Source organism: Balearica regulorum, chromosome 2 (assembly GCF_011004875.1).
Source record: "Balearica regulorum gibbericeps isolate bBalReg1 chromosome 2, bBalReg1.pri, whole genome shotgun sequence".
In the NCBI taxonomy this organism is placed as follows: Eukaryota; Metazoa; Chordata; class Aves; order Gruiformes; family Gruidae; genus Balearica; species Balearica regulorum.
Genome location: NC_046185.1, coordinates 4,728,992 through 4,742,494, shown reverse-complemented (window position 1 = coordinate 4,742,494; position 13,503 = coordinate 4,728,992). Strand labels below are relative to the sequence as shown.

General features: G+C 46.1%; 1 protein-coding gene across 25 annotated transcripts in view; it reads right to left on the bottom strand.

The window, feature by feature from the left end:
* Nucleotides 1-574: 574 nt before the first annotated feature.
* The window catches only part of PTK2 (protein tyrosine kinase 2), a 224,129-nt gene continuing 211,200 nt past the window's right edge, over nucleotides 575-13,503 (bottom strand). For all 25 annotated transcript variants that reach the window (XR_012833679.1, XM_075743219.1, XM_075743225.1 and 22 more), the window contains 5 exons: nucleotides 9,150-9,189; nucleotides 8,300-8,406; nucleotides 3,364-3,519; nucleotides 2,817-2,897; nucleotides 575-1,840 (listed from right to left, as the gene is read on the bottom strand). Coding sequence is in view for 24 of the 25 variants with exons in the window: in XM_075743219.1 (XP_075599334.1) it covers nucleotides 1,628-1,840; nucleotides 2,817-2,897; nucleotides 3,364-3,519; nucleotides 8,300-8,406; nucleotides 9,150-9,189 (597 nt within the window). In the remaining variant the exon portion in view is untranslated. The remainder of the gene's footprint in view (nucleotides 1,841-2,816; nucleotides 2,898-3,363; nucleotides 3,520-8,299; nucleotides 8,407-9,149; nucleotides 9,190-13,503) is intronic.

Sequence of the window (13,503 nt, the reverse complement as noted above, 5' to 3'; positions counted from 1 at the left end):
TAAAATATTAAAATTACATATTAGCAAAATCTTCCGAGTGTGTAAAGACTCCAAAATTGTGTGGGAGGGTCGTTCCACTTGCAGACCGAAAACTGATGCACTCTGCACTGTCCCATCTTCCCACAAAACTGGAACTCATTTGGTTTTTTTGAAAGATGCAGACACCTGTGGAAGAATTTAGTCCATGCAACCCCCTGCCGCTGCTGAGAACTCTACTGAGTTTCCAAAACCATTCCTGCAAACTGCTCAAGTGCTATATCCCCCCACCCACCCTTAAAAGAAACCTTCCCCTAGGATTTAAAAGTCTAAGGAGTGACACCAAGTAATTTTAGAAGTCACTTAGCTGGATGATAACACTTTGTTCCCTGTGTTCCACAGTTGGAGGGAAAACTGCTTTCTGCATATTACTTAAATCTTGGATTTTCTTCTTGAATGCCTCAAGTCCTGTGGCCTATTATTTTAAGAATAAGTAAATTCTTCAAAGCTTGCAGATTAGGGGGGGGGCAAAGTTCCAAGCAGAGAAAACCCGCAGTAGTTTCTTGTGCAACACACACACAGAATAATATAGGCAAAATTTCACTGGTAACACCTTTTTAATAGGTCAAAGTAACTGTACAGTTCATTATATTCTTCCTGAGAATAATTTATATCCCTCAACAGCAAAAAGGGAGTGTGGTTTTTATTTTAACAGAACAGATGGCATAACTGGAAAACCAAGGAAAATCTAATTACACTGCTCTACTGTAACTCCTCCCAGGCAAGATAGACAAAAGGATGGGTTAGTTAACTACAGCGGGTTTAAAATATTCAACATGGCTTTAATCTGTCTTTATAAATTATATAAAAATGGGGGACATGAATGGTTACAGAACTCCTCTAAATGCAGCTCTGAATTGCTCTGGTACAAAGCAGCATTTTTGCTTCCAAGGAAAACAACATTGCTACAAAAGAACTGGCACGTTATTCTGGTGGAAAAGATGAGTTCTCAGTTGCGTTCTACAGCTAGTTCCAACCAAATGCTTCACACATTCACATAAAAGTAAAAGGCAGGAAGATGAAGAGGGCTTTAGTTTGTCTTGAAATGACTGAAGTCTTGAAAATATAGCTTTTTATTCTTTCTCTGTAAATTGTGATTAGCATATTGCGACGTAAGTGTTCTAATAAAAAAATTCCAGTCTGGATAGTTCATATACTGTGGGCAAGAATTCTCAGCCCTGAGGTTTCCCCGAATTCTTCACTTCACAATATCTTCCTCTGATCTGCTGCTCCAACAGTTTTGGCTCCGAGACCATAACCCTGTGGCAGCTCTAGGCTAAGCGTGTCCCATGTGATGGTATAAAACTGAAGTGTGCTCCATAGCTGTGATTTCCCGAGGACTTCTGTACAAACTTCATCTTGTGATAATGCCACTTTTTGAATCCCAGACCAGCTTGGCTTTACGATAAAAACTTAACTTGGTTAAACGTTTGTAATGAGAGAGAACCAACAGCTGTCAGTCAGGTCTGCTGAAGCAAGAGGCGCTGGAAAGCCAGGACTACACCGGGTTAATCCTCACTGCTGGTGGAAGGTGAAATAACATCCTTTCGCAAGCAGAATTTTTAGACTGATGAAACTCTTCCCTCAGTACTTAGTGCGGTCTGGACTGACTGATCATTTTCAGTCTGGCTTGATCAATAACATCCAGCAAGTTTTTTGCATCCACAGCCAGAGCATGAGCAGCGGTGAGCATTTGCTTTTTGTACTCCTGCTGCAGGCTGGTCATGACGTACTGCTGTGCCAGCTTCATCTTGTTAATGAGCTCGGCCAAGTCTGAGTTCAGCAGCTTCTGTGCCATCTCAATCTGGAACAAGAAGATTCAGTCAACTCCGTAAGTTGTTGGAAGCATTGCACCGGTGACAGCGACGCTACAGAGCAATGGCGCTATCTACCCTCCCTCAACAGCCCCTGCCTGGGATTTCCGGTCGAAGCTGGGGCTGTTTCTGTGGACACCGCGTGGAGCAGATGGAATTTCAGCACCGGCTGCTCTACGCTGTGTGGAGACCAAGAGCAACCTCGTCAGCCGCCGAGTCGCCCGCTGTTAAATGGCACCAAGACCCAAATCGCCAATAGTGGATTTTAACCCATGTCTTAGAGTCAACACCTTGTTAGAGGTTTCTAGGTCATCACTCTTTTTATTACTATTATTAAAGTAGCTCTAAAAAACAGGTCAAGAAGCTGGATACAGGTTCCTTAACCACATAGCTAAGTCAGGATGATTCTCTAAGACAGCACTTAAAGAACCATTCTCTGGCTTTCTCATTGTCACACCCATTCAAGGTTTTGGAGGAAAATGGGTTTACTCCTGACTCGTGAACTTCACGGAAAGATCTCAGTCACTTCTCATCCAGAACTAGGTTATTATGGGATATCTCATCAAAACCTCCCAGCTGCACTGAGCTGTGCTCCTTTACCTGTTTAATGACTTTGCGTGCAAGCTGTAATTTAATGAAAGATTAAACTTGCACTAAGAAGTTCCATGTAAGCACTGCTAACAGTTGTTATGTCAACTTCATTTGTGTGCGTCTCGTATGCTCTTCAATTACATCGAGTTTGAGTGTCTTCACTTAAATCAATACAAGCCTATGTCTGCACAGCAATTGGATTCTAATAAAATTCAGTTCGTGAAGGATTATAACCCGAGAGCTCATACTGCTTAGTGAGCCAAAACACACGCATATGCGAAGAAGAGGGAGCCGAGACGTGTCCAGACAGCTGTCCTGGCTGAGGCTAACTTGAATCGTAATGACTGCGGGTCAGCTGGGGGGACCTCTACGTACCTCTCTGTGGGTGCTTGCAGGAAGCACTGGGAGGGTCTCATCTACTGTTGCCAGTAAGGTTCTTAGTGCCAAACCCACCTCCTAAGTAAAAAAAAAAAATTAAGGAAATAAACTTTAAAAACTTGGAATGAATGGATAAGAGAATTGTAAGAGTGCAGGACACAATAGATACTTAATCCCTCATCTGGATAAGAAGGGAGTTAGAACATGGCTTTAAAATCCCACCTGCAATTCTGTGTTTCACCATGAAAACCAGATGGCAAAGGGTTAATAAAAAGAAAGGTTTTTCTTAAAATAGTGAAAAGTGGAGAAGATAGAGCACAACTGCCTGCCGCTGGATAAGCACAGGCAAACTGGGGAATAAAAGCACCGCTGCCCACAATACTGGTAACAGTATCCAAAGCTCCAGCCCTGTGACCACAAGTTACCCCCCTGCAAACACAAAAAGCTTTTCTGCTTCCAACTTTCCAGAAAGTTTCTCCTACGCCACTTGAAGACCTCATCCAGGAGAGAACCAAAACACTGATTTTAGGAATTGCCTCCATACCTTTACCATGGGTACATACTCCTCTGGCGGAGCCGGCTGTATTTTACTGGACATTTCTATGACCGCTTTCACCAGTCCGGTTACATTCTCGTAGACTTTGTCGTTTGAGCGGTCCAGGTTGGCCGTAGGAGGAGGGCTGATTTCCTGCGGCTGAATCTGGAAGCAGAGAAGGGTTGTTGAGCCTCCTGTCCCCAGCAGATGGGGCTCAGCAACTTCCCAGCCTCTGCAGACAGCCGGGAAGGTCTCATACTCCCAACCGCCTCCCGCCCTGTCCCACTGGGTCCCCTGTCCTGGCTGAGCACGCATGCTCCCAGATCTGAAGGAAATTTCCTTTAGTTCTTCTGACTGAACCTGATCTGTGAAATGACACTGGGGAATTTTTACCAGGATTTCCCTGAAGAGCTTCCAGTATAACTCTCACAACAGAGAAGAAAATAATTTGAGGAACGAGGAGTACAGAGTTCTTGACACATCTAAGTGGTTCACTACTGATGGACAAGTTCCACTGCTACGGCAACAGGTATCAGGTCCCTCGTTCCAGAAAGTTGTTTTGTGCTCCAAAACAATGTCCGAGTACATAGTTAACATACTGACATAGTGAAGAGAGAATATTGCAGTACATATTACTGTTTCATTAGTGAAAATTCACAGCAGATTAAAAAAACTGGTGTCAACCAGTACAGGTGGGAAACACCAAATGTTTTCATACAGTTTGTTTCCAAAAGATCAGAAAAAAAGCCCCCAGTGTTAAAAATCCTGTAGTCTTTACTCAAGCAAAACTTTCATTGAGTCAGATCTGTCTGGAGTTAACTCCATGACAGACTGAAATAATCCTGGGTCAGAAAAGAAACAAAACTTTGAAAACTTCCTCTGTAAGGTCCTCAGTATCTCTGCTCCCAAACTGTAAAACTACAAGCATCCCTGTTCCCTGCAGTTCTTCACTGCTGTGGGATGCCCAAGGAACCACCTAGTGGGAGCAGAACGTTAAAACATTGCTTGTTTCCTACTGGTCACAGCAGCCATCCACCCTGTTGACCTGAGATGGCTTATGGCACTTCAGCCCACCACCACGCTGGGTTACTACTGGTTCTTACAACTGGTCCTAGCTTCAGAGATGTTCCACTGGAAGCACCTGAGATACTACACTGATGAGCGAGTGCAGACCCTCCAACTACCCTGTTGGGAGCAAGTCTAGAGGGCCACAAAGATGGTCAGAGGGCTGGAGCACCTCTCCTACGAAGACAGGCTGAGAGAGTTGGGGTTGTTCAGCCTGGAGAAGAGAAGGCTCTGGGGAGATCTTATTGCAGCCTTCCAGTACCTGAAGGGGCCTACAGGAAAGCTGGAGAGGGGCTGTTTACAAGGGCATGGAGTGATAGGACAAGGGGTAATGGCTTTAATGTGAAGGAGGGTCGATTTAGATTAGATATAAGGAAGAAATTCTTGACTGTGAGGGTGGTGAGGCACTGGACCAGGTTGCCCAGAGAAGCTGTGGATGCCCCCTCCCTGGAAGTGTTCCAGGCCAGGTTGGATGGGGCTTTGGGCAACCTGGTCTAGTGGAGGGTGTCCCTGCCCATGGCAGGGGGGTTGGAACTAGACGATCTTTGAGGTCCCTTCCAACCCAAACCATTCTATGGTTCTATGATGAAATTACAAAATACTTAGATGAAACTTTGTCCGAGGAAGGAGTGCAGGATTTAGTGCACGGTGATTCCATTTTGTTGCATTTCTCTAAGTGGGTACTGACACCTATTACAGAGATTCAATCTAGTGTATCGATCAGAAAATACTTTAGGAAAAAGAACATTTTAATTGCCTCAGTCACCAGTGAAAGGCTGCAATTCTAGTTGGTTTCAGTAATCGAGAAGTTAAACAGTCATCTGGCAAAGTCACATGCAAAGACATTTTGGAATAGGGCACGTACACACGCTCACGCACTGCTTACCCTCCATGGCTATGGTTGAGCAGAATGTGGGGGAAGGTTAAAGAAATTTACCAAAAGAAGGGAAAAAAGAAAAACAATATTAATAAAACTCAGCAGGAAAAAAAAAAAAAAAAACCAAACCAAACCCAAAACATGTGTAGCAATAAGAGACCAGTTAAAAAGCCTGCAACAAAAACGCATCCTCGACAGTACTGGCAGTCATTCGTGTTAGCTCTTGGCCCATTTGTTACGGAAGCACCGTGTGCTGGCAACCTGCTGTGCACCCGCGCAGGAAGTGGAAGTCTCTGCCATGCACCCATGCTTTCTTTTTACTAAACACATGGGGAAGAGATCATGCAAAGCTTGACAGGAGCAAGCCAGTCTGGCGAGCAGCAAAGTGGTGAATGGAGTAGAGGGCCTCTGCAACGGTGGGAAACAACATGTCCTGCGCAACCCTGGGCCCTTTATACAAACAATCCAGCACTCAACAGATTTAAGAAAATGTTGCCTTAATCTTTCTGATTTTTTTTTCTTTAGAAAAGATACAATGTGAAATACACGGTCATCTAACTGTGCAGCTCCTGATCGCGATGATTTATCGCAGTCGTGGCTAAGAGCTACCAAGAACTCATTCTAAACGGATTATACCCAACCCACTTAATTCCTGAGGCCAGGCCCTAACATTTCAGGAGTACGGACATCCGCGTTTCTTAACACTCAATTTTTTTTCCTGTACAGGTACCTAACACAAATTACGTAGGTGCCCTGCGTAATTTTGGTCTGTCAATACTACAAAGGCTACACCTGCTTTACTGTTCTAGCAGAGGAGATGTGTATCTTTATGTGCCTTACAGTAAACATATCGTTTGTAGGAGCTACACTTCAATCTGTATTTCTACTGAAGCAATGCAGATAGAAAAGGTTGTGGAATTATTCAACAGGATTGCTCTGCAGACTATGAAGTCAGAAGTTTCTTTGTGTGGACTGGCTGACTTTGCCTCAGCAAGTAACAGAAACCATGTATTTCCTGGTGCGTGCCCTAAAGGCTCCCGAGGGCAAGCAGTTCAAATTCTCTTAATTTGTATTCTGCAGAAAAAGGAGACTGAAATGGGACTCTCACATGAGTGTACAGAAAAGGGAGTCTGAAATGAACCCCAAAGCATCTTCAGTTTAGGACTGCAGACTTAAAGTAAACTATATGCTATCAAAAAATAATGGGCTGTTTTCTTGAATGGGCATAAAACAATCCAATTTCAAGAAACTCTTGACAGAAAAAACAAAATCAGCCCTTCTTTTCTACTGAAGAAGCCACTTAGTACACAAATCGTGTTCACTTGTTATTTCTGATGACTTTGGCCGCTCAGGTTGGTTTGTTGTCAAAAGGATGTATTTCAGAAAACACTTTTCATGTTCCAGTATCGGCATTTAGAAAGGAAATTTGAGAGAAGCCCAGTTTACACATCTGTTACTTCTTTTTGACATTTTCTGAGGTCTGGCAGCTTCAAAAGCACTGGCATCACTTTATAATAAACGATGCTGCTCAAATTCACCGCTGCTGTCTATTTACGCTGTTTCTTAAATATTCCAATAATCTCCAAACAAGAGAGCAAGAGTGAGACAGGCAGGCAGTGGGCTGAGATCGATTTGTGCTAAACATATTGCTTTGATGGCAAGTTTTGAATTTCACGGTCAGATGAACTGGATTTGTTTCTGTATTTTCTTCAACAACCTAAAATAAATGTCGCTTCTCACAATAGCTGTGTCCACTACGACATGGATTCCCATTCTTTACTACAGGCTCGGCAGGGCTCAGATTAGCAGGAGGTTCTCCTTCTGCGAGGAGCTGTACTATTAGCACTAGGTGCTGTATTACAGTAGGGATTGCTCCGGTGTGTTTGCAGAAGCCTCTGCTCTAACGCCGACCCCGTTGTTCTCCTCTCAGGGAACAGCTGGAGCAGAAACACATCACCTCCCTGGGCGCTACTGACGGCATCAACTGACAGAACAGGAGCAGCAGGAGGAGCGATCCTGCTCTAACGCTCTGGTCCCTAATGCTGTCGTCAGACAGACAACAGTCTTTGTGGAGGGGTATTTGTCCAGCTGCAAAGGTTGTGAAATAATAGAACGGCGATGTGTACAGATCAGCTGCGTTTCTGTGAGAGTATTACTGACAGAGAATTCCCAACCCCTAGTATATGTAGCTGCTGGAAATTGCTAGCATCAGAAACAGCTCCACTGGTTCCCCTCAGGAGGCCCCGAGGTCACTTAGGTTTCTGTTTCCTGAAGATTAGAAAGGTAACAGCGTCCCAAAGGCAGGGAACCACACCTAGAGGCACGATTTTAAAACTGACTGACATACTAAGGAGCAGTTCCGTTGACACCAACTGCAACAGGGGACAGGACGCTGCGTTTCACAGCACCCTGCAGCATCGCTCTGCTACAAAACTGTCAAGTTTCCATTTTGGTTTTATTACCTATTTACTGGAGACGTAACAACACATTCGAAAGTATCTCAATCACAGGTCAGACACAGCCCATTTCCCCTCTTCCCTTGTTTCCCCAGAGCTAGTAGGGTTTGAGGAGCCTTGGTGCTGCAGCAAGAGCTTTTTGGAGCATCACAGTTCAGACATGTCTCACTACTCTGTGACCGATGACGGCAAACTTTGGCAACTGGGAACCCTGAGTGTGCTCTTTTCTGCTTAAAAAAGGTGCTGAACAGGGAGGATGGGTTCATACAGAAGACCTCATATGATCTTCAAACTAGAAATAAACTCGCCTGGTAAAGGTTCTAGGTGAGGAACATGCTGAATCACAGTAATGCAGGATATGAGCCTACCAGTTAACTCCCCACTTCCCTGGAGAGCTGCCAGCGCATGTTTGCCCCATGACAACATTTACTCGGGAAGTTTAGTCACTTTTGCTTTCCGTGGTCCCTACTCCAGGAACAGCAAACTATCTCAGAGTGGTCATGTTTAATTTTCTGAAGCACATTTCATGTGATGCTGAGCAACGTACCTTCACGCCTTCGTTGTAGCTGTCCACAGGGCTGTTCAGGCTTGCAAGGCTGCCCAAGTGGCTGGGGGCTCCAGGGCGGGGAGGTTTCTTTGGTGGAGCTGCGTGATCTGGTTAACAAAACCACGTGCATTTTAGAGGACTAACGTATCAGATGTGCCCTGCGTAATTTTGGTCTGTCAACACTACAAAGGCTACACCTGCTTTACTGTACTAGCAGAGGAGATGTGTATCTTTATGTGTCTTACAGTAAATCCATCATTTGTAGGAGCTACACTTCAATCTGTATTTCTACTTAAGCAATGCAGATAGAAAAGGTTGTGGAATTATTCAAGTTTTTCTGCGACTATGAGAACGTGGCTGTTTTAGTAAGATACTTCAAAAATTCCTTCATGGGGCAACCGCTACTCATAGTATACCTATCCCAAACCTGAGAGGTACTCATCCCTTTGTACCTCAGCTGAGTGCCACACATGCTGTGTATGTCTGGGAAAATCAGACTTCTCCATGGCAAAAATCCTGGGTGTGATTCCCTTTGAGATTGAGAAATCTAAATTTAGGTGTCTACTTTTGTTTTACATGTCCAAACTCCACACACAGTGAAGTCCTACACAGTGACTCAGCTTCCTGCAGACACTTCCCACCTATCGATGAAACACTTTCTTGGCTTTGCTGACTACAGCTCTGGGGACTGCACAGGGAATTGAAACACACAGTGCACCGAAACACCTACGTGTAGTTATCTGGAATCGAATCCACCCCTTGTATGAAAATACCGGCAAAAATCTTTGTTCACTCCTGCTGCTAGAAGAATCAAGGATTCAAGATGACGGTATATGAATTCATTGCTTACCTGGTTTACCCACAGGCTGATATATGTGCTGGTTACCAGCCTAGAAAATAAAATACGCAGACTAGTTATTACAGTGCTCGCAACTTTCATCAGCACAATCTCAAACACTGAGAGTAGCCAGTTCTCAGCACATTTCCCAACAGTTAAAAACACATCCCTGTTCACCATCATTAGCTAAGGTCCTAACTACAGGTGTATTACTTATAGAATAAGAAAAGAATTTTCATTTATTTTGTATCACTCACGCCCTGGCATCTACATTACCATTTCTCCTTCATTATCAATCAAATGTGGTGGTATATTCACAACCATTTTTAGTCTGTATTCAGAGATCAAACTGTAGAAGTCAGGGTGGTGAAGAAGAAATGGCAGTGCGACAATTAGAAGACTAAGGTAGTTCTGCGCTGCTGAATGGTTTCCGTAATGGTAACGGATTTCTAAGCTGGTTTTGTTGCAAAGCTCTTCATCGAGGTCAATTTGCTTATTCATCTGGAAGTATTTAATAATAGATTGAAGTGAATTTCCTTGTAATTATATTTATACAACCTTCATGCCAACCTCAGTCGCCGAGGGGAGCAGCTCTAGTGCCGGCATGATGGGCAGCGGAGAGACCCGCCAAGAGCCCGCAGCTCACGCGACAGCAGCTTACAAGGGCAGGGCCAGGAGCAATGGTGGCCAAGCCTCAACACCTACCACAGAAACCCCTGGGGAGCGCTAGTGACCAGGAGCGCCTCAAACAGGGCGCGGTGTGGCAGCTGTGCGGCAGTTTGAGCTGGAAGGGTGCTGTAACTCTGCCAGCTCGACCTGGGCGCAATGGTATCCACCCGGCAGAAGGCCATGGCCTCTGAGCTCTGTACCCACCACAACTGACAGAGCTGCGGTGGGGACACGCTGCCACCCAGGTGTCAGGCTGCAGGCTGTGCCCTGCTCTTACACCAGTACAGGACAGCAGCAGTGAGCACACCTGTGGGAGGTGCAACCAGGTGGAGGAACTCCTCTGCTCAGTGACAGAGCTCTGGGAGGAGGTGAGCAGGTTGAGGAGTATCAGGGAGAGCGAGAGAGAGATAGACTACTGGAACCGCACCCTACCTTCCCTGGGACAGGCCCAGCAGGCAGGCAGGACACGTGATTTGGGGAAACACCGTAGGATTCCCTGTCCTCTCTCTGCCTGGCAGAACATTGTGACTTAAGGGACAGGGGCCAATGGCGACAAGTTCCTGCCCGGCGCAGCAGGCACATCTCTGACTCCCCCCCCACCTTCCCAGGTGCCCTTGCATAACAGGTACGAGGCTCTGCAAGTGGAACTGAACAATGACAAGGACGATGGTCTATCTAGGTTGGAGGTGTCACCAAGGTTAAGCTGGCCTACACCCTCCATCAAAACAGCTTCCATAACAACAAAAAAAATGGGTCATTGTCATAGGAGACTTTCTTCTCTAGGGAACAGAAAGTCCAGTATGCCGACCAGTCACAATTCTTAGGGAAGTCTGCTGCCTCCCTGGGGCTCGGCTTAAAGATGTGATGAGAAAACTTCCTACCTTAGTAGGGTTCTCGGATTATTATCCATTATTGATTTTTCATGTAGGCAGCGATGAAGTTTTAATAAGAAGGCCAAGGGCGATCAAGAGAGACTACAGGGCCTTGGGATGGCTGGTTAAGGGAGCAGGAGCACAAGTAGTGTTCTTCTGTATCCCTCCAGTTGCAGGGAATGATGAGGGAAGAAACAGGAAGACTCAGCAGATCAGTAACTGGCTCCACAACTGGTGTCACCAACAGAATGTTGGGTTTTTTGATCATGGGTCGGTCTATAAGACACCAGGGCTGCTGGCAGCTGATGGGGTACACCTGTCTCAAAGGGGGAGAAGGATCTTTGTGCAGGAGTTAGCAGGGCTCATTGAAAGAGCTTTAAACTAGATTTGAAGGGGAGAGGGATAAAACCTGGCTTGCTAGGGATAAGCCTGCGGGTGGCCCACTAATGTTTGAGGGACTGCGCACTAGCGAGGTCCTTTGGTCAGCTCCATGATGTGTTGGGTACACCGGAGCACATCTGAAATGTCCCGGTACTAATGTGCATGGCATGAGGAATAAACAAGAGGAGCCAGGAGCTTTGGCCCAGTCCCAGAGCTGTGACATCATGGGCATTAGTGAAACCTGGTGGGATGGGCCCTGTGACTGGTGTGCCGTGCTGGACGGTGACAGGCCCTTCAGCAGGGACAGGCAGGGCAGGCGAGGCCGGGGGTGGTGCTGTATGTAAGGGAGGGGTTGGACTGTACGGTGCTTGCAGTTGGAGACAACACGGTTGAGAGCCTCTGGGTAAGGATGAAGGAAAAGCAAATAAAGCAGATGGTGTTGCGGGAGTCTCCTCAGCCAGGTGTGAGACCTCCCAGCCAGCCAGGACACCACCACCAGTGAACGATTCCACAAGGCATTACGGGATATCTCTAGATCAACTGCCCTTGGCCCTGTGGGTGATTTTAACTTCCCAGACATCAACGGGGAATATCATACAGTGGGCACGAATGGGTCCAGGAAATTTCTGAAGCTCACTGGAGATGATAACTTCTTGGTGCAGGTACTAAGGGAGCTGACTAGGAAAAGTGCCCTCCTAGATTTGTTGTTTGTAAACAGAGAGGGACTCTCGTGGGTGAAGTCTCAGTCACAATGACCACCAAGTAGTGGAGTTTCAAATCGTTGGAGATAGGAGCAAAACTGCCAGCAAAACTTTGACCCTGGATATGGAGAGAGCAGACTTCAGGCTGCTGAAGGAGCTAGTTAGTGAGGTCTCCTGGGAATCTGCTTTTGAAGGTACTGGGGTCCGTGAATGCTGGTGGCTTTTTAAGGGCCGTTTCTCAAGAGCACAGGAGCAAGCAATTCCAAAGTGCTGGAAGTCAAGCAAGCGGGGCACAAGGCTGGCTTGACTAAGCGGGGATCTTCTTCTAGAACTTAGGTGGAAAAGGAAAGTGTACAGACACTGGAAGCAAGGACAGCTGACATGGGAGGACTACAGAGATGCTGTTCGCCACTGTAGGGAGAAAATTAGTGCGGCCAAAACTCGATTACAGTTCAAACTGGCCAACACTCTGAAGGAAAACAGAAAGGGCTTTTTAAAATATGTTAACAGCAAAAGGAGAACTGGAGCAACACCTGTTGCTTAATAAGGTTGGTCACCTCACAAATAGGGACGTAGACAAAGTAGAGACTTTTAATGCCGCCTTTGCCTCTGTCTCCAACACTGATGATGGGCCCTGGGACCCCCGGAGCCCTGTGCTGGAATGACAAACTCCTGGCCAGCTCTGAACTTGTTTGAGACTTGCTGCTCCAGTTGGATGCACATAAGTCTATGGGGCCCAATAAGACTCATCCCAGGGCACTGAAAGAGGTGGCTGATGGTACTGCAGGACCTCTCTCCATGATTTTTCAAGGGACTTGGGAGTCTGGAGAGTTCCCAGTCGATTTGAAGTTGGCAAATATTGTCCCTATTTTCAGGAAGAGTAAGAAGGAAGACCCTGGTAATTACAGGCCTGTCAGTGTCACTGCAGTGCCTGGTAAAATTACGGGAAGGTTATTCTGGGAGTTACTGAAAAACACTTGAGAGGCAACGCAGTCATTGGTCATAGCCAGCACGGGTTTATGAGGGGAAAGTTCTGCTTAACTAACTTAATTTCCTTTTAGGACAAGGTCACCCATCTAGTTGACCAAAGGAAGCCAGGAGATGTGGTGGGTTTGCATTTTAGCAAAGTTTTTGATCTTGTCGCTCACAGTATGCTCCTGGACAAAATGTCCAGCACGCAGCTAGACTAGTCCATGAAACGATGGGTGAGCAATCGGCTGACAGGTCAGGCTCAAAGAGTTTTGGTAAATGGGGTTACATCAGGTTGGTGGCCAGTCACCAGTGGGGTTCCTCAGGGCTCAATTTTAGGGCCAGTGCTCTTTAATGATAATATAAATGATCTGGACACAGGAATCAAATGTACGTTAAGTTAGCTGCTGATACTAACCTAGGAGGAGCCGTGGACTCCATCGAGGGCAGAGAGGCCTTATAGACAGATCTGGATAGCCTAGTGACCTGGGCAATCACCAACCGTATGAAATTTAACAAGAGCAAGTGCCAGATTCTCCATGTGGGATGGGGTAATCCTGGTTATGCGTACAAATTGGGGGACAAGAGACTGGAAAGCAGCCCCATGGAAAGAGATCTGGGGGTGTGGGTCGATGGCAAGTTGAATATGAGTCACTGGAACAGGTTCCCCAGGGCAGTGGTTACGGCACCAAGCCTGTCAGAGTTCAAGGAACATCTGGATGATGCTCTTAGGCATATGTGTTAGTTTTAGGCGGTCCTGCAAGGAGCGGTTAG